This window comes from Cydia splendana, chromosome 14 (assembly GCF_910591565.1).
Source record: "Cydia splendana chromosome 14, ilCydSple1.2, whole genome shotgun sequence".
Classification (NCBI taxonomy): Eukaryota; Metazoa; Arthropoda; class Insecta; order Lepidoptera; family Tortricidae; genus Cydia; species Cydia splendana.
In genome coordinates, this window is record NC_085973.1 from 9,346,822 (window position 1) to 9,369,070 (window position 22,249).

A 22,249-nucleotide genomic window follows, 5' to 3' on the forward strand; every position below is an offset into this window, starting at 1 on the left:
GCCGTGATCGTCTAGTGGTTAGGACCCTACGTTGTGGCCGTAGTAACCCAGGTTCGAATCCTGGTCACGGCAGTGTACAACACTGTCATGGCGGAGTTTCTTTTTGTTTTCTGTACTACATTTTTTTAAACTTCTATTAAACTAAACCGAAAAAAACTATCAGATTCATTATTTTATTCATATATGTAGTTACATTTTTGACAAGTACTGTACAGTATTAAATAAAATTCTAGAATCATATTATTCTTACATACGCTCAATAATATTCAAGTTAATATTTTTTGTTACATAAATTAATAGATATAAGACAATTTTACACAAATCGACCTAGTTCCATAGTAAGACTTGGTAAGACAAAACTTGTACCCAGATTTGATAACAGCGCCACCTGTGAAGTATTTACTAAACGCGGTGCCGCGCTAGGCCTTCATAGTTCTTGTAGCCGTTATGTCTATAATGACATGTCGACAGATGTCACTACCAGTCTTTGTTTTGGTCGACCACGCACGGCAGCTGTTCGGTGTGCGCTATCATAGAAATTCGTGAGAGAAAAGGAGTGGTGATTAGGCTGTGTTTGTCTAGAAATACGGCTTTTTTGTATAGTTCTAGGACTCGTAGGGACTTGTGCTCGTGATATGTTTAAGATATAGTTGTTACGCGTGTGATATACTGTTGGTAAAGTCGAGAAACGTTGTTAAATGGTGTAATTACCATAGTAAACGTAGGTTATGACGTTTACTACGTAGCGAATTGTGTTTGTGTGAGTGAATTCGACAGGTCGTGACAGCATTGCCGTTGAAGCGAATCTTAACGGGATAACTATGCGAGCGGTTTGCGTAAGTAAAATGATTTGTTTTATCCAAACTGAACCTAACCTAACTGAATCACGCCTTCTAGAGGCTATAGATATTATTGAGGGTCTGTGTAGCGTTGTTTGACCTCGATACGCGGCGTGCCATTCGCTATTTCCCTTTGAAAGGCAAAATTTGTCGTGGTTAATTTTTGCGATTATTTTTTGTGTTTGTTTGGGGACTGGTCACTTATTATTGCGATTTTTATGCTAATTAAGTCCCTAGTTGATTAAAGTTTCTATGTTTTGAAGCCAATATAAGTAAGTAGGTTTATTTACCCACCTTTATTTTTTGCGAATCTTGATTGCGTTCCATCCATACCGTATATGTAGTAGGAGGTAGTCTACTCGTAGTAGAGTAGAAGGACTTGAAAGTGTCGTCCCTATCCTATATTTGGCATGCAATAGGAAGACTAGATACATACCTGGAAGGGGTAGAAAACACCTGTTATTTAAAAATAGTGAGCGAAACAAAACAAAACACGGAAAATGTTTTGATTATGTCCCGGTTTGAAGCATGTTGTCCCGGTATCCCGGCCGATAAGCAAATTGTCCCGGTTTAAAAATCATAGTTATTTTGTAGGGGGCTGGACTTGGTAAATAATAATATACCTACAATCAACACGACTAACTAGCTAGACTAATAGTACGTGGATAGAACGACGAAGGCGCTGACACTTGTCCGTTCACTTTTTACGAATTTACGTTAACAGTGTCAACACATTTCGGGATCGCGGACTCTCGGCGTTGACAGAGCGAGAGTGCACTGGCACACTACGAGTATCAACTTATCTAAGTTATCTAGTGATCACTATAGGGACTGTCGCACACTGTCCAGCACACACTTTGTTTATACTGTAGACATTTTCATTCAATTGTTATGCAAAACTGCCTTATAACATGGTCTAATAAAACATGGTCTTCTATTCCCAGAGTGACAGGCCTACGTCACAATAACATGGCCGCTATATATAGCGCTATCGCATATTATCATATAGCGCTGTCGCATGATGACGTAGGCTTGTGTCAGTTAGGTGACCTAGAAAAGACGGGAATAGAGTACCAGGCGGAGTATATTATTATACCATGCCTTATAACACCTTTTGTAGAAAAAACATGTTTTCTATCTGAACGTTTGGCAGTTATTTTCTATGTCGTGCTGTGAGTGTATTTTGAGGTTTAGGTAGATAAAATAAACATTACCATTAATGCAGTTTATGAAGTAGTTCTTGAAGTAATTCGTAACTGTAATAATACAAAATGGCCAATATGGGAAAAAAGAAATGTTCGTTTTCGGACGACTATACAAAAGAGTGGTCGTTATTAAAAGAGGTAGGCATGATAAGGAAGCTTTCTGTTCGGGTTTTTGACATATACTCAATGACAATAAATTAGTTAATGCCGATTACGTAAAAATATTATTTTACATATCAAATGAAAGAGCTCATTTTGAGAGTTTCAAATATTTTTTTTGGTAATTTTAAAATAAATAGTTTAGAAGTTATTTAAGAAAATAGCCAAAAAATTACCATTCCCCCCTCCTTTATCTCCGAAACTACTGAGCCTAGAATTTTGAAAAAATATAACTAAATTACTGTTTTTGATCCGACCACCCCCCCCCCCCCCCCCCTCCCGGGTTTTTTAAAGGCATTTACTCGCGTTTCACATATAAAAATACATTGTTAAAAATTGGGTAATGTACGGAACCCTTGGAACGCGAGTCCGACTCGCACTTGGCCGGTTTTCTTTAAATGTCCCGGTCTGAGCCCCCACACTTATGGCAACCCTAACCTAGAAGTTAACATTAACTCTCTTCGAATACTTAATTACGGCTTTTGTCAACCTATTTGTCAAATACCTAAGCCTATTGATTCATTTGGATATTCAACCAGGTAGGAGTAATTTACACCTATCGCACAGTCTTACTAGTGGTTTACGTTACCCACAAGTAGGTAAATAGTGGCACCTACAATACTAGCTATTAGCAATATATGATGTAATGAGTACATAATAGCTTAATAGTGGTAGGTAGAGCAGGTGTATCTGTATACCCTAAGTACAAGTTGCACTAACTTTAAAGTTAAATCGTTAAATAACGATTTGCTTTTGTGTTAAAAGGAGGGAAAAAATCAAAGTGCAATCATGAGTATGTACCTAAGTATATTAGGTTTACCTACTTACCTACTCGTCTCGTAGCTAGGTTCGGATCCTTACGTTTTTGGGGTAAGAAATTGTCAGTCTCACGGAACACTAAATACTTAATGTTTTCAGGAAGAACAACTTACAGCCTATTTAAACACTACCTACTCTACTATTTATGAACAAACAAAGTAAGATAATACATTGGATAATACACGTTTACAAGACGCGAAAAAAGTTTAACACGAACTGACACATGACACGAGATTTTTTTTTTTCCATAGATAATAGGTATATAATTACTTTTTTTTTACTACGAGTATCGTACCCACGGCCAAGTATGATATATTACTTGCATTATTGGTTGGTCGGGTTTGGCTTGAAATTAAACAAAAGTCTGGCTTTATTTATTAGGGAATCAGTAGGTATTTTGGGGGCAATATCTAGGGCAAACCAACTTCAGAAGCTCTTCAGAAGTATTAAAATAAGTCCGTGTTAAATCCCGAAGAGTAAAGAATAGTAAAGTAAGGAAGGAATATTAGGAATATTGAATAAATCCTATAGAGTATGGAAGATAAGGTTACCGTCCATAGAGATCTCAAGCTGTAAAGTTGACATTATAGAATTAAAAAAAATAGCTATAGACTTCTGTCATTTGGTTGTTGGTCTCGAAAATTTAAAATAATAAAAAATAAATACCAAATTGATTGTCGACGTATAACCTGCAGTAATAGAAACCCTCAAAGTATCATGCCCTCTCTTAAAAATTTAAAAACCAAGACCCCAGTCAAGCGAACATGGCAGTCGGCAAGTTTCAACTTAGTTGACAATCTGCCTGAGATCGCCTTAGCTGCCATAGTCCCTTCCAGGCGCCAGAAGGAAATCTGTGAGTTTATTAACTTCCTTCTCCATGCGTTAGAGAGAAACTCCACCTGGCTTAATAACATCCTCAGTAGACAGCCTTACTTCAGATGCGCCTTCATGCTTGGTGCCGGACCTAACCGCTTCCAAATCAAAGACATCATCTACCCTTCCGAAGACAAGAACGTCAAACTTCAAATCGAACTTAAAGACTCCGAGGATTTAGACAAAATTGCAATCGCAGCACTATTCAAGTTAACCAATTCTGAAATCCAGAAAATCTTGGAGTACATAAAAACTAAATTGTATGATAACATTATTTTGAAAGACGACATGCTGAAAGGCAAATCTATGGGGATCCAGTACGCCCTTTTGAGACCGTTCAATGATAAACAGTACCGCGTTGCAGAGCGCATCGTTGTCGGCACTTCAATGAAGTGTATGTTACCTGCTCGTTTTCGTGATGACTCCCCATCCAAATCTCCACCAGCAAAGAAGATCAAACTAGAAAACAGAAGGGTACGTGAACGTGTAGTGGCTTAGCACACTAGCAAACAGAAAACATAACCGTAAGTGAGCGTTTCTTTTATTTTTTGGCATTTTTATATATCGTGACATTTTTTGCCACTTTTGTGTTATTTCTACTCAGAATCACGAGCTTTTTCGATCCTAATGGGATAAAAAAATGTCCCTGAGTTTTTTTCCTATTGTGTTACCATTTCCCCATACACTTTGTATGGCGGTAACAAAAAGGAAAGTTTGAGAAATGTATGGAAATTTTAGGACACTTTTTTTCTCCTATAAGGATGAAAAGGGCTCGCGATCCTGACTAGAAATAACACAAAAATGGCAAAAAAGGTTACAATATATAAAAATGGCAAAAAATAAAAGAAACGCTCGTGTAACTTGTATTTGACTCACTATTAAAGAAAAACCTTGATAATCAGACACTGAAAGACAAGCGGCGCGATATGTACATATAAAATACACTGATCAGTGAGACATTTGTACATTGCCGCCCTAGGTATGCACTATGTATTCCAATTCCCGGACAATATGAAATAAAATGGTCAACAGTTACGGCGCACCGCGGTGTGTCATTGCGTAATGGCTTCAATTTGGTGCGACTGGGACGCGAAGCGCACTAAATTATACTCATTTTTGCGATGATCGCTTCCGATTACCTGTGATGGCGCGCTCGCGTTACCGCGAACAGTCCGACTAACGAGCGCTCCGATTCAACATCTCACATATTGTAATAAAATGTACAGGAAAACTGCTTGTGTCATTGGTAGTTTTTAGACGAAGTGGGCCAGGCGTATCGGGCGGTTTTTCATCTCCAGCGAGCGGCCGGGATCGATATCTTGGGAATCAGGGCAACCGTGCGCTAACTTACAGCCACAAATCCTTCCTCCAGAAATTATTACAATGGCACTCCGCCCCCGCAAACAGAAACTATAGTTTTTCGTCGGATGCTGCGGTGTTTGAGAAACTTTCCGATGCTTATCGGTTGGCATAAATCAATTGAACCTTGGCAGAGGCCGCGAAAGTCGGGCTCTGAGCCCTTTTTCTAACTCGGGACCCGCCATTCGGATTAAGGAAATGCTGACCGTTACGTAATTGGCGTAATATGTGATTTATTGGTTCTGAGAATTTGTGTGTACGGAATATTAAGCCGTTACTTAAGTTCTGGTTACATAAATCGTGGTTTCGAAAAGGCAAACATTGGCTCTAGTTACGAGTACAACCAAACCGGATAAGAAATGTAAAAGAAAACTTCATTATCTTACTTGTATTAATATTTGTGAAAACATTTTTAATTTTTAAGTTTTCACTTATTAAAAATAGTTCACCGGTCATTTTTATCAGTAAATACTAATTTGTAGAAATTCAGAATTACTTTGCATAGAGGCCTAAAACTAGAAGAGTAAGATTACTCTAGCATTTGTCATGGAAAACTAGATTATACTGAATGTCAGACGATAATTTAGTCACTACTATAGTCACTATATAGCTGTCAATAAAAAATATTCATAATAAAACAGTTCGGGTTTTTATTTAATAACATTCTTAATGTTTTCCGTAGCAAATGCGGTTGCATGTATGTTTTAGCCACCATATGTTACAATATGGAATACAGAATAAACTGCACTGGCCTGTTATTCACTACTCACAGTTACTCGCACCAGACTAGTATAGGATGCGTAAGTTCCGATTTAGCACGGTGGTTCTTGGGTTCAACTTATACTAGGAGGAATAGTAGGGATAAGTTCACGAGAATTTCTCGTTGTGAAAGGTTGCTGCATATAGCCCTCGGGAGCGATCCGTCCAAGACAAGACGGTGCAGTGTCGCCACCTCAGGGTCGTGTAGCGCTCAAGCTGTCTTCAACCGCAACGGATGCAGTTGCGGGAGTTTATTATGCAAGTTTTGAAAAATTGCGGCTGCATTTGTTTACTTAACACATACGTTGTCTGTAAAGTTAACCATTACACATTTTAATATACCTACATTACATTTTCGTCACCCTTTTCCATCACTTGGCGCTTGCTATGCAAATCGTTTTCTGTTGTATTCAAGATTGTCAAAGACGTTATGTCGTCACAAACAGACAACTGATCAAACAACGGACAGAATGAACCAACATCAATGTACATATATAAATAATATAATATATACCTTGAGTATGTTAGAGTGACAGTACGAGTATGTAAACAAGTAAGTAGTTTTAATTGTAAGTAGTACAGTCACCTGCAATAATACACAACGAAGGCCGTAAAAATATCTGACACGCTTTTATTTGTAAAGCCATAAGAGCGTGTCACATATTTTTGCACATGTCTCTGCTTCGTAGAGTCAACGAAGCAGGGACGTGTGCAAGCGATATTAGAAATTTTTAAATTTAAGGAACATTGGTTAGAGCGATCTGCCTAAAAAAATATTTCAGTCTTCCAAATAAATTCGGCAATAAGTCCGCTGACACGAATTCCCCGTAGCTCTGCCGGATTCTGACCACGGGCCAGATTTAATTTACATCTGGGATTGTATTCGGACATTCTTCGCTGGAAATTTCAGCAATTTTTCCCAGTAAACTACCGGCACCCCGCCCGGCCTCGTGGCTGATATTTTATGCTGGGACAGGAATGTTGGCGTTAGTATTTAAAAGAGAAGTTCACAGGGTTGTTCTGGTGTTTACAAACACAACTACCTAGTTTAAAGAGCTTTGGACGAGCCGAATTGTCATTACTCGCAGTAACACATGTTTGAACACGTATGAAATCATTATTTCAATTGTTTGCTGGGACATCAGATTAATCATCCGCGAACAAGACGTGCAACTTTTCGTTAAAACGTAAGGATTAAATACTCGCAGTGCCGCTTCTCTGAATTTAAGAAGAAGAAACATTCAAAATGAGATCTTTAAGAGGCTCTACTCGAGTCTCTTAAAGATCTCATTTTGAATGTTTAAAACTACAGTATAGTGCGATATTTAGGAACTTTATAAGTTATTGCTTCCTGTAGATTCGCTCATCGCAATGTCAACTATAAAACACGAATACGTGGTTAAGCAATATGAGTCGATTAGTAGTTAGTACCTTCTTCTAGGAAAACAAACCACTTCTCTTTGGTAGTGCTTAGCATAAAGGAATACGAGTAGCTCAAAAAACCGCATACAATGATGAAAATATTATGTGCGGATTTCCGTCTCACTCATTGTCAGTTAATTACAACATACGCACACTAAAAGGTTGACTAAAATTTGTCTTAAATGAATTAGAAAGCCCAGAGGCAAATAATAAATTCTGCGAGTAAGCTGAAAAATGCAAAATCTACTTCAATATTAAAGGTAACCTGGAAACTTTTAATAAAACTCACAAACTTTTTGTAAACGCTGAAATACGAGATCGAGAATATGCTGTTACAATTTTAAGAACAAATAAATGTATTCACGATGTCTACGAACATAAAAAAGAAAATTTTGGGGTTAAATTTTTATTTTAAACATAGGATGGGAAGATGGCCCTCCCAAGTCGGCGTTATCTTTAGATTTAGGACTGGCAATAATAACCACGAGGTGATTCGGTTGTCATCTCTAACAACCTTGCTGATTTACTACGGCATTCTCATAAATAACTCATAAGACGCGAGTGTATCATTTGATTCAAGTATGTGTAGTACTTAGCTAACTACGTCTAATTTATGTCTCTAAATTTATGATAACTTCATACAAAGTTGCAGTTTAATCCTATTAATTTATTACATATTAATTAATTTTATTGCAATTAGGTAAATCCGAGCTGCAAGCTTTAACTTACGATAATCTCCGAGGGATAGGTACTTCACGAAGAGTATTTCCAGTTTATAATTATGAGAGATCAGGACATATTTATTTTCGAGTTTGGTATAGGTAATTAGGTACGTGATATATTTATTACATGAAATATGCTGGTCATGCAAATTTCATGTAATAAATTATTTAGGTATATTGAACGAAAATGGGCAAGGGCTTTTAAAATGTAGGTAATGAAAAACATACTCTGGGAAGACTGGGACTATTTTAAATATTCATGTTCGGAAACTAGTGATAGTAATTTATAATTAATTAGAAAATGGAATTTCGACGCCACCATTCGGGGAATTGAACACGAAGGCTTATTCAAATAACCATCATTATGTAAATTTGGTGTAATAAGAAAAAGTGGGGGATTTGATTATGTAACGTACTAATTTTGTGTTATTGAGCCCCAAGGTGACATTTTGAAATGGATTGTAGATTGCCTTTTTCAAAAAATAAAATGTAATTGTTACAGGCAGTAGCAAATAAGGTCGAGAGATGAAGATCAAAAAAATATTTTGTGACTTTTACTGACTTTTGAGTGGCTCTTAAAGTCTTAACCCTTGAAGTGGTAGGAACCGGCTCCCGGACAATTTACGTTTTATTTAAATTTGAAATTTAATAATTACAATAAAATCGTAATTTCCAACAACTCAAAAATGACGTACGCCACTTGAAAGGTTAAATATAAATCAGGTTGAATCTACAGAAATATTATTTGAAGCAACATAAATATTCGGTTCGGTTAAGTCGGCCTTCCATTGGACAACAAACAGGCTGCAATTCAGACGTTTGATCTGAACTTGTATCAAGTACACGACAACGCCGTAAATGCATTGCACCGTGTAAATAACAATTAATACGAAGCGTCGGCAAAGAAGCCGCGAGAAAATGGATTCGCCAGTCCGGCAGAAGTTTAATCGGTTGCTAATTAAACTGGAGAACGTACGTGACCGCCCACCGAGATACTATCGCGGAAATTACTACACTTGATGTACCTAGCTAGTTCAAGCCACGCTTCATTTGCTGCCTTTCTTAGGAAATATTTCATAAAGCGTACAAGTACGAGTAAGGAATATTCAAAATTGTAAGTGAGAAAAAGTGCCGAGCGTTTGAGTTTAAGGAGACATATATTTTACAGAAATATGCGAAACATACGAGGAAAGTTGAAGACGACAATAATTTTCCGCATTATGTACCCCGTCCCCGCGCGCGGCTGAGGGCATTCGTCATCCGACCTCCGTCCGCGACGGACCTCTTCCCTTATTTTGAAAGGATGGATAAACTTGTATCCGCTTACAGATTTATTTTCCGCCCATAAATTTTACCCACACAGGCCGGACCTTATTTATAAATTTTTTCACGTATTTTTTTCGTTTTCATTTATTTTCAGCGGCGTGCGTGTGAATCTAATTCTATACGGTATGCTATCGTATTACGTTTTAACTGGGCTCGTAAAGTCGAGTAGTCAAAGTGAATAAGCTCAGTTTACGACAAGCTCAATAAGCTTAACTTTGAAATATTTTTAAGCGGAGCAGGCGCCATTTCGACTGGCCGTTAAATAAATGTAACGTTCCACGCTCACATGCGGAACTGTGACTTGCATAAAATATCGCACATTGCCTGCTTTAATATGTAGGTTTAATTAAAAACGTGACTCCACACAATATGGACTCAAATTAAACGAACGTACACCGTAACACTCGCGTACAATATCGGTCAAAATTATACACCTACTCGCTCGTAATGGGGAACGATCAGGAAAAGCAATTTCCAGACAGATTACAATGAAACAAAAAGTTATGTAAATGCGCTGCAGCGTTATGGAACTAGCCATACCTAAAGATCGTTTTCTATGCGTTATCATATATATTGTTTGAACCTCGTGCATACACGGGGTTATGACTACGACTCGACACGTAACATGAAACTCAAGGATAACATCAAATATCTTTAGGAATAAGAGAGCAGTTGACACCCTTTATTTCGAGTTGGAAACTATTCGAATTTGCACCCCCGCATATGACGTCTCCTTATACGGGCCCGCGACAGCGGCCAATAATACATATTTATCTAACAATATTTATGGCTGTCCTGAAAAAGCACCGCGATTTTCTTGTCTCCTTTCATATTTAAACTTCGTATCGAATACATGTATGAGCAGAAACATTGTCGAACGGTGAGAGAATGGATAACTACTTTTATAGTCATGAATAAGGGAGACATTTTTAGAAATATTCGGTGAAATTTCGCGGAAAGGGCATGGAGCAGGTACCGTAGGGAAACGTAGGGAGTTAAACCAAGGCAAATTTGTAACCCTTTCCCGAAATAATGTGCTTTTATATTTTGGACAGCATACGTCCGCGTGTGGAGAGGGTTTATCGCGGGTTGAGCCGGCGTCACAAATTTGTCGTGTGACGAGATATTATCGGAGACGGGCCCGGACAACGGGCCCGATCAAGCGGCTCGTTTGTCAAAAAATAGGGCTCGGATAAAATTGGAGAGGGTTTTTATAGACATGTATCCACATGTATCAAAGCAAAGGAAAGCAATAAATAGATGTAAACTTTACAACACTTTTACACAACTCCATTTTTTTAGGATGGAATACACCTATTATGATTTTATTTTGACTTTTGGGCATCTACAGCAATAAATTAAAATGCTTATATTTAACTGAACTAATAATAAGGAATAGGTATTTATTGTAAACATACCTACTCGTATTCAAAGATAATAATTAGGTATTGTAACAGATTGAAGTTACAGTTTGTAATCGCTGTCAAAGTCAACCCTAAAATACAAGAGTTACACGAGTTAACTCTCCAAAATTGGGCATGTCTCGACGCCGAAAAGACAATCCATCTTTCATTTGCATATTCCAATGTTTCCCGCTGGAAGAGGCCTGTTAAGTGTACATTTGACGGATATTTTGGCGAAACGACGCACATAAGTCTTTATTAAAAATTCAAATACTAGGGATGAAGTAGGCTCCGGAGAGGGTGGAGAGATCTCAGAGATTATGATTGAACATTTTATATTCACTTCGCCGCCATCGATACGGTGTGGAGCCTAAATTATGGAAAGCTCTTCGGAGTTCGATGTCCCTGGTCGAAGTTTCGTTGCCGGTGATATTGATTTACATAATTAAGATCGTGCCTTTTTCCCTAAAATTTAATCATTTAAAAAGTAACCTTTGATGTTGTCGTTCCAGCGAATTGTAATTACGAAATTTATAGCATGAAAAAACATAATGAAAGACTGCTATAAGGGAATCCACCCAAATTTACAAGGGAACCGTCTATGAAACATTTTATTTAATAATACTTTGTACATCCCCTCGTACATAATTGTAAATTAATTGCGATCTCAGGAAAAAGGGACCTCCTAATGGCTAATTAGGCAAACGATAAATTTATTTTGAACTGGACTGGAGGCAGCCTCTGGGTTTTTTTATTGTAGAAAATATTTTGTTGGGAATTGATATTTGATAACTTATTCTTCTAAACTGAACATTTTATGAGCATAATATAGTAATTTATGACATAGGTACGTATTTAAATGGCATTTGCTTTCATATTCCTTCGGCACACTATGTATCGGACGTATGACGTATGGACGTATGATGTACCATTGAGGTACGTTTTTATTAAGAAACCTAAATTTGAATGTTTAATTGAAGTACCTAATATTTGTAATTTTGGATACTTCTGCGAAAGTTTTATCTGCCTTCTTCGTCCACCTTGGCCGTCATAGTACATAGTTTCATTTTCTTCAAGCTCAACAAGCTTTTTCGGGCATTTTCATCGCAGATAGCTATTTTCAAGCAGTGATTGTATGGGGCGGGGTATCTCATAAATAACCTCAGAATGAAAATCTCTTCAACCTTACATTACCGAATATGGATTTCATAGGATTTGGGCCGGGAGCCCCCGAGTCCCGAGGTGCAACGTTGCACGCCCGGGGCCCATTACCCGACCCAAACGATCTTAGCTAACAGTGTTAAATAAGAGCGCATTCTGAAATTGTTTTGAAAACATGGAGCGGGTGCAATATTATATTTTGAACTTTGTGTGGGTTGGGTCGCGTGGTGAAACGTTGCTCTGAGCTAATGAAATGGTGAAACTAATAAAATTGTTACAGGGAATATTCTTAAATTGATTCATTTGATGAAAGCATGTAATAAACTAGGAATATGTGGTAAACTGGAAATGTATTTAAGGGAAAACCACCAATGATCGACACTTTTAGCCAGTGTTCGACATAAGTACTTTAGGTCAAAGTGACAGGAATTAATTTTGAATAAAGAAAAAAAAATCGTTGTTCAAACTTAAACTATATTATTACTTACTTTGACATAAGTGCCATGTCGAACATTGGTGCAGCGTCGATCATTGGTGCCTTTACCTTATAACACTTTAAACTCTCGCGTTTTGTACAAATATTAAATTACACAAACGGGTCTACCGCGATATAATTTCATTGTTTTTACCTTAAATTCCGAATGTATTTATAATTAAACTTTTCTTTACTATAGGTATGTATAAGCACCGGTAAGTCAAATTATGAGTTTACATAATTTGATTTACCGGTCCTTACTTCAAAGTTTCGCCCCCCCTTAGCCAAATTTATTGTATTTTTTTGACACGTTTACTAGCTAGTCAAAAAAATCTAATAAAATTATTCCATACAAGTCTCATAACCGCAGTAAAATTCCAGCAGAAAGTGCTCTAGAAATAAATTTCCGCTGCTGCTAGACTGCCCCGTGGGGCATCGCTTAATTAAATAAGCCACGATTGAAACCTGCCGTCCGAGCTATACGAACTTTAAAAATCTCAAGTTGATATTGATATTAGGTAGGCTGGGAGAGGAACGCCTCGTCAATAAAAAAAAATACTCGGTTAAATCGTAAAAAAATATTAACAGTAGATAGAGTTAGACCAAGAAAGGTAGCTCGATTTTCATAGCACACGCGGTTCAAGTGTTATTTATACGTCATAATTTCATAGAAGTTTGACGTTTAAAATAATTCTTGCACAACGTGTGCTATCAAAATCGTTACAGACTTTTTTGGTCTAACTCTATACCTACTGACTACCGCGCGTGTTTATTTATTTCGTGCACTACCTGTTTTAAAAGTTTTCTATTCTTTATATCCTGCTACCCTATAAGGTTGTCTGGAAAAGATCGCTTACAGCGATAATACCGCCTGTTGCTATCTTTATTTACATTGTAAATCTGACATCTGTTATTGAATTTTTCTTTTACAGATACAGATACAGATACAGATACAGATTTTTTATTGGTAAAAAGGTACATTTTACAAGTCATTCGGTTCTTATAATTAAAAATATTATTAACAATAACAAATTAATCATGCAAATGTTATTAACAATAATAAATACAAATCAATGATCGTTACGCATAGACTCTATGAATTCGTCAATTGAGTAGTAAGCTCTTTCAATGAGTAACAATTTTAGCTTTTTGTTAAATATTGGGTCACTTTTCGACTCCTTTATATAAGTCGGTACTGAGTTATAGAGAGTTGGTCCCATGATATTTAGTGACTTTCGTGATTTCGCGAGCCGGCATTTAGGAGCGAGCAAAATAGGCAACTGGCGGGCAGGGCGACTGCGGGTAGAACCACTGGATTTATACAAGTGGATATTTGTTCTGGCATACATACACGCGGTCAGTATATATATACACGGCAGCGTTAATATTTTGTGCTTTATGAACAGAGATTGTGCAGGATAGTCAACGGGTTTGCCATCAATAATGCGAAGGGCGCGTTTCTGCATTCTAAGCAGTCTATCTTTGTGGTGCAATAAAGTGTATTTACTTTACTTTACTTATTGTTCGTCATCAGTAAAAAAAAACTATGTACAGGAAAATAAACCGTTCATTTTGATGTCTAAATGTGTAATTTTGTTTTTATTCGCTCGTGCATTTTACTAAAGGCCTGGCCAAACAGCCGGCGCGACGCAGCGCCGCGTCCGCGCCGCGTGATGCCTGTTCAAACAGGGCGCGCGCGGATTGCGCCGGCCTCACGCTCTCAACACGCCCTCATCGCGCGCGCGAACGCGGCGCGGCCGCGTGGAAACGCGACGCACCGCTCGCTGCCTAACGTCCGATCCGACTGACGTGACCTTGCGCGACGCGGCGGGCCGCCGCGTCCGCGCGGCGCAGCGCTGCGCACGCGCCGCGTGGATGCAAGGGGCCGCGCGGCGCGGGGCGCGACAGAAGCGGGGCGTGATACCGGCGGGACGCAGTCTGTTTGACGTCGGTAACCTGTTAGCATGTGCCGCGGTCGCGCGGCGCGGACGCGGCGCTGCGTCGCGCCGGCTGTTTGGCCAGGCCTTAATACTTGTTCGTTGTATTGGCTCGAGCGAGACGCGATCATTATGATGTCAAAATGTACACAAGTTCTAATTTGGTTACACTATGGATACATTAAAATTTTCCCTAATATCGCATCCAGAATTAGAAACTTACGTTCGGCGTTGGCGTTGTGGCGAGAAATCTTAGATGGTAGCCCATAATGTTTTTGGATAAATGTACTTAAATATAAAAAAAAAAAAAAACACTCAAACTGCTGTTATTAAACTATTCCTAATGGGGTTGGCAACTGTCATAGATTTAATTTTATAGATGGCGCCAGCATAGGATTCCCCTATACCTAGTTTTGTTCTATGGGATTTGCCATAAAAATCCAAAAAAATGATTCTGTCAATCATGTTAATTGGGTCTGTCACCCTTTCTGGCGCCGTCTGTTAAATAGTTCAACTGGCTAACCCCATTCTGATTATAAGAATACTTAGATAGTTTAAATTTCAGTAATGCTGAAATACGATCTAATACGGAAATAGACCGTGCATAGACCGCTAGCTTAGAGCTAAGACCGCGTTCATAAACAAGCCTGAATGGCTTCCGACATTCACGAAGGTCATAATTGTAATTTACGATCTCCATTGCCGTATATAAAGTGGATATTGCACAATGACCGCGCCGAAATGCAGCCAAGTATGAGGTGTGCATTTCATTGTAGTGGCGTATCGGCATATTGGATGACTGGAGGTCGTATAATATACATACATACCTACTGATATATGGTGGATACACGTAACTACCATATAAGTTCCTGATTTTTATTCATATCATTCAACGATGCCAATTATCAAATGTCATTGATTGTTAACTAATGACTGTAATCGTGCTTACGAATAGTAGGTTATTTAGTCAAATCTAAAATTGTCCCCAACAAGTTTTGTAATGACGCTTTCTTTTGCATATATTCGTATCCCTGTAATGCATTGTTTTAATTTTTTCAAAATAAAAGTTGTGTGTCGATTATTGCACAAAGAGCTTCTTTAGTCTTTTGCAAAAATGTGTTACATATGTAACCTCCCCACCCGGTCCTGTAGGAAATCCATAGTTCTACAGCAATCGTAATTGCCTCCATGCAACGTCCAACCCAACTGGCATGTCGGAACATTAAAAGTAAATCTGGCTTGTTTTAATTTTCCACGCGGTCTCCGTCTAAATTGCCCGCTATTATGCTGTTGCACTTGATTTTTCTCTCTATTCAAATAGAATCCGGTCTGCTGGGATTTCTCGAGATTAATTCTTTCAGCTATAGTTAGAGATAGGGCACCACAAATCCATATGAAACGAGATGAAAATCGTGATCTTTTATCAGTATCTTGAAATTTCGGTTAACATTTTTACTACAGTCGCCATGAGAAACACAGCGAATAAGGTTCACACTCCTGATTCATTTGGTTTAACAGAAAACGTTTAGATGTTTTGACTATTTTGTGCTCAAAATCGAAATGATGTTATCTACCTCTCTAATCTCTTTATCACTATAATACTCTTTATCGCATAATCTAGCGATAGAGAGAGATAACGAAATTTAGATTTTCGTGGTGATAGTTCGGATTTCCCATAGTCTAATAAAACATGGTCTTCTCTTCCCAGAGTGACACAAGCCTACGTCACAATAACATTGCCACTTTATATAGCGCTATCGCATATTATCATATAGCGCTGTCGCATGATGACGTAGGCTTGTGTCAGTCACGTGACCACGAAAAGACTGGAAGAGAGTACCAGGCGGAGTATATTATTATACCATGGGATTGCCCATGTAAAATATCCACATTTCTGCAATGAGGCCACAAACAACAACACGTTTTCGTAATTGTAAAGTAATGAACTTATCTCCAAACTATATTTACTTGAGTAGATATGTAACTCCGATAATTCATTACATTCCCTCGCTTCAAATTGCGCACGGAAGACGATCCTAGATCCTATAAAGGGGCCCATTGATTAACAGTCCGCCGGACGGTATCGGCCTGTCAGTTGTTCGAACCTGTCAAAATTTTGTTCTAACTGACAGGCCGATACCGTCCGGCGGACTGTTAATCAGTGGGCCCCTTTAGATCCTAGTTGTAGTTAAGTATCAATTATTCGTGTCTAGAGCTTGATATGGATTTGTGGAGACGGCTCGGCTGAGTTTGCAAACAGACGCAATCCTGACTCACATATATTAAATTAGTGGGTGACTTAGGCATCGTCATATTATAACGTCTGGAGTTACCTTCTACAGGGAACAATATTTAGCAAAATGTATACCTATGTGGAAGTTATATTTTCTCCCTCATCTCGTCTCTTATTGTTTGAAACCTGCCTGAGTGCTATTTCACCAATTCAAAAGCAAAAATATAATTATGATCGTTTTTCATCCAACTAATGTTATTAATATAATAAGCTGCATAAAATAAATTTCCCTTGAAATAGCTAGAACAAAAGTTTTACATATTCTACTTCGCTACTTTTATGTCTCTGTTATTATGTTTAGTTCACCAAAACCTATTATTCGATACGCTGGACCAAACAACTAAATTCTTTTCAGTTCGTCGCCGCTCTCAGGCCCCAGGTGTCCCTCCGGATTGTTTCGACCGAATACCATTTAGTTGGGCCCTTGAACTAAACAGCCCTTAACAAGGTTGCCTCTTGTATTATTTGAGCGTGAAATTGAAACAACACGTCGCCGGGTTTCCAGGCCGCTGTGTAATTGTGAAAAACGTTTGGAACACTCGCCTAAATAAACCATTTGCTTTTATCATCGTAGAAGTGCTCTCTTTGATGCCTTTGCAACGTTTTCGTTCATTGACTTGGCTATCGCTGTATAAAGGGTCGGCAGTGTTGTCACGAAGAACTTCTTAAATATACAGAAACGGTCGCGGATACGAACAGATAAACAAAAATGCCTGACCTGCTAAACTCTAACGTTAAGAATACTGGAGCCTAATTTGTGGTTGTGACTAGCAACATCAGCCAAAATCGACTTTGACGTAGTTTTCGGGTGTATACAAATTATGGACTTCATGAAAGATATATGCGAACGCTAAATTTGTTTGATCCTTGAGGTCAAAACGCATACATTTCTATAAAAAACGTTACTACACATTGTATTTTAAAATTATGCACATCTGTCAGAGTATAGATACCTACATATAAATAAGTACCTACTTGTTAAAGAAGAACATGGTCGCTGCTAATACATATATTTTCTTATTCAAATCATTTCACGATCTAGTCAAAAGGAACATTTCCAACCTCGATATTCCCATACCTCTGAAAGGCCGCATTTATAAAGTGTGAAGATATGGATATTTGGACGATTTATCCTGAGTGCTGGCACCTAGCTCCCACCGACGCTATTGTGCGGGATAATTTAAACGGCTTAGAAGTGGAGATGCGGACGCGTTTGAATATGTCCCGTGTATTGGCGCAGTCGAGTGGGATGCTGTAAAGTGGAGTGCCATTTCGGCGTATTTGCTGTCATGTCTATCTTAGTCAATCAATAAGGGCCATTTCTAATTACATCTATTCTATAAATAATATCCGACAAAGTAGGTAGAGTCCATCTAAGCTAACTACACCGACTTGAATAAAACTAAGTGAGGGAATGTCATTATAAATGTAATTTTACTTATTATGACATCGCCACACTTTGTCACAGAATTGCCACACTGTGCAGAGTTAGCTTGGTCCGACTATAGAGCCAACTATAGAGAACATAAATGGTTCTTTTCGATACATACAATGTTGTTTTCTAGATCTTAAAGGATTTTCTGAGTAAACATATCCATAATATAAAATAACAGTGAGCAGTCGTTACTAGGTTCGCTAAAAGTAACACATCGCTGGTAAAGACCCGGGCACTCCACTTCGATCTCAAAGCATTGTCCTCGGAGGGTTTAAACATCCATTTTATAAATCCTCCGAATGGACGCTTTTTATCTTCGTCTACAAAGTAAATATCAAAGATGGAGCGCCGAGATTTTCCCAGATTCCACGCGGGCTAATGCTTTTACATTGCATCGAACTTGGCGCTTTTACAGAAATATCACTGGGAATTGTCCGATTGCCTTTAAAGTTTTATTTTTCATCGATGCTATTGATTAGAGCGATTCTGTTTTCATTGAAGTTCGTATTGGCGAAAAAAATTACGTTCATTTTTACATGTGTAGGTATATTTGTGTGTATTTTAGGAGCATAAAATTATTCCATTTTTAAGGTCCCTCCTTCTAAATATGAGATCACTGGTGTCGAGGTCTGAGTATGATACGAGAAAAGCGATGTTTATTAAATGCAATAAGAAATAGGAGAGGCATGATGGTAGGACCCTTTATACGGCATGACAACTTTTTCCTAAACATCCTGGAAGGCAGGATTGAAAGACAAGAAAAAAAGGGAAACCTATAATTACTTGTCTCAGCCCAATAAAAAATAATGCGTCGTATGAGGAAATTAAAAGACTGGCAAGAGAAAGAAATGATTGGCGATTACTCCACCGACAAGAGCAAAGCTCTTAAGTTATGATGATGATGACGGTGTCGAGGTCACGTTTAACTAGTTCGTTTAATTTGATCGGTGCAATGGGCTCTTAATATCTAATACAGTATATCAATCCAAACTATCTACGTTATACATAGTAGGATCGGACACTAGGACCGTATATTGGTTTCATTACGCATCTAATAGTGTCGTAATGGGTCAATGACCATCACTCACGCTACCAAGGTTGCGTTTAATGAATGTCTTTGATTTATGTGCCATTACACAAGGTTATAGGAAATTGAATGTAACTGCCTAGAGAGGTCAATGCTCCGAGCTGTTCGAGAGTTGACAATAGGCTGTTTACGTTGTAAGGTTATAACTGTTTGAATGTCATATAAAATCACGCTCCCCTTTTCGTTATACAAATCGCTACTGTTGCTAGTTCCTTTTCTGATATGACATAGCAAAAAGCTTCGCCTGTTGTTTATGACTCATCACATGATCAGTAAGTCCTTTACACACTTCGACTTCTTGCAGCGATTCAGTCGCCATTCAGTCTCAATACAGTAGCCTGAACAGTCCCTTACGCGTCTTTGTATCGCTGTAACAGGTCGCAGTGTGTACAAAAGATATGTTTACATTTTTCGCCTTATTACAAAGGAGTAAGGTGCAAAAGTGTAAACATATCTTTGACGTCGACTGTACAAGGCCCATTATAGCATTGTGGCGTCTCCTCTAGCTGTCACTGCCAACGTCGTGCCACAATAATCTAACATATGGCGTTAGGGAGCTAGAACGCACAAACTACTAAGAAGATACTAGGTCTAGAACGCAATTAGTATATGAGACCCCTACATCGCGCTTACGGAGTTATAATGTCAGTTTCTATATATATAACTTCCGACCAACTCTCAACGGACTTCGGTCCCCAGGCATAACACCCGCCTGGAGAGAGTACTCTCTATTGCCTCTCTACCTTCTACATTGGTGACCTTCCGACATTGGACAGCCATGAAGACCTCAAGATCCTGACGACGCCGCCTCGCAGCAAGCCATTTCCCTCTCTGAGTGTACCACCCCAGCATGCCCCTCTGTACAGTCTGTACCTATGTGATATACCTGTAAATATCTTGTAAATATTCATGCCTGGTACCTCAATATCTCTCTCTCTCCGCACGCCGCTCTGGCTCTGAGCAACTCCGCTCGCCTCTCTGGCTCTGAGTAACTGCGCTCGTCACACTGGCTCTGAGCCGCTCCGCTCGCCTGTGACTCTGAGCATCTTCGCTCGCCACACTGGCTCGAGCACATCTGGTTTCGCTGCACACTTCACATACGTCGTCGCTGACCCCTCCGCTCAAAGGGGGGCTGATGTGGCGTCTCCTCTAGCTGTCACTGCCAACGTCGTGCCACAATAATCTAACATATGGCGTTAGGGAGCTAGAACGCACAAACTACTAAGAAGATACTACGTCTAGAACGCAATTAGTATATGAGACCCCTACATCGCGCTTACGGAGTTATAATGTCAGTTTCTATATATATAACTTCCGACCAACTCTCAACGGACTTCGGTCCCCAGGCATAACACCCGCCTGGAGAGAGTACTCTCTATTGCCTCTCTACCTTCTACATTGGTGACCTTCCGACATTGGACAGCCATGAAGACCTCAAGATCCTGACGACGCCGCCTCGCAGCAAGCCATTTCCCTCTCTGAGTGTACCACCCCAGCATGCCCCTCTGTACAGTCTGTACATATGTGATATACCTGTAAATATCTTGTAAATATTCATACCTGGTACCTCAATATCTCTCTCTCTCCGCACGCCGCTCTGGCTCTGAGCAACTCCGCTCGCCTCTCTGGCTCTGAGTAACTGCGCTCGTCACACTGGCTCTGAGCCGCTCCGCTCGCCTGTGACTCTGAGCATCTTCGCTCGCCACACTGGCTCGAGCACATCTGGTTTCGCTGCACACTTCACATACGTCGTCGCTGACCCCTCCGCTCAAAGGGGGGCTGATGTGGCGTCTCCTCTAGCTGTCACTGCCAACGTCGTGCCACAATAATCTAACATATGGCGTTAGGGAGCTAGAACGCACAAACTACTAAGTCTATAACTACTACGTCTAGAACGCAATTAGTATATGAGACCCCTACATCGCGCTTACGGAGTTATAATGTCAGTTTCTATATATATAACTTCCGACCAACTCTCAACGGACTTCGGTCCCCAGGCATAACACCCGCCTGGAGAGAGTACTCTCTATTGCCTCTCTACCTTCTACAGCATAATAACTAAACTTGTTCAGTCTACCTATATACAATAGGGAATATTACGCGAAACTCTGCGTAGGGGGCGCCACTACTACAATCTATCACAATTTGAGGGTCGACCGCGAAACAAGAAAATCAAAATTACGTTATCTAACCTCTCTATCACTATTACATATTCGAGCGATAAAGAGGCAGATAACTAAATTTCGATTTTCGCCTTTCCCGGTAGGCCATTTGATGCATCAATGACATGACTTATCTTTGAAAACATGTCAAAAAACAGTTTAAGGCACAGCATCCCAAGTAACATTTTAGTCCTATAATTTTAGTTTGTATCGCTAAAAGCTTGTATAGACGTCGTATTAAGGTTTCAGAGGTGACCACCTGTCGTATAAAAGCGCTTGGCAACACCTTTTTGCTCTATAGGCTTATACAGCTAATATATTCTATAAGCAATTGATGTAAAGGTTTATTTCATCATTTTATAGAGCCGTTATAGGCGTGTACTATAACAGGTTCAAATATAACCACTATAGAGCAATATTACTGTATAATAGTATTTGGAATCACTTTTATGCAACTAATTTGCGCTATTAAGGTTCCCTGCCAAGCCGCTATAGTTTTGTTTTAACAGTGACGAAAACCCAACTATACAACGATTTTAGGATATAGTGGCTTTAGAGATCACTGCTATAGTACATAATACTTTAGTAGTCTGCGCTATTAAGGTTCCCTGCAAGCCGCTATAGTTTTGTGTTTTAACAGTGACAAAAACCCAACTATACAACGATTATAGGATATAATGGCTTTAGAGATCACTGCTATAGTACATAATACTTTAGTAGTTTGCGCTATTAAGGTTCCCTGCTAGCCGCTATAGTTTTGTGTTCTAACAGTGACAAAAACCCAGCTATACAACGATTTCAGGATATAGTGGC

The 22,249-nt window shown here is 39.1% G+C and overlaps 2 protein-coding genes and 1 non-coding gene across 3 annotated transcripts in view; all 3 read left to right on the plus strand.

Moving 5' to 3' along the window:
• Trnah-gug (transfer RNA histidin (anticodon GUG)) lies at positions 1-72 on the plus strand. Its single transcript has one exon. It is a non-coding gene; the product is annotated as a tRNA-His (tRNA).
• A 403-nt stretch (positions 73-475) lies between these two features.
• LOC134796794 (uncharacterized protein CG43867) overlaps positions 476-22,249 on the plus strand; it is a 437,477-nt gene continuing 415,703 nt past the window's right edge. Inside the window, exon 1 of the mRNA XM_063769015.1 lies at positions 476-836. The gene's annotated coding sequence lies outside the window, so the exon portion shown is untranslated. The remainder of the gene's footprint in view (positions 837-22,249) is intronic.
• On the plus strand, positions 3,623-5,695 carry LOC134797167 (uncharacterized). The gene has a single exon (XM_063769422.1). The coding sequence runs from the start codon at positions 3,740-3,742 to the stop codon at positions 4,391-4,393; it is 654 nt and encodes a 217-aa protein (XP_063625492.1). The 5' UTR covers positions 3,623-3,739; the 3' UTR covers positions 4,394-5,695.

Excerpts from the sequence above, each read along its gene's own strand:
- LOC134797167 (XM_063769422.1), top strand. The coding sequence starts at position 3,740 with ATGCCCTCTCTTAAAAATTTAAAAACCAAGACCCCAGTCAAGCGAACA.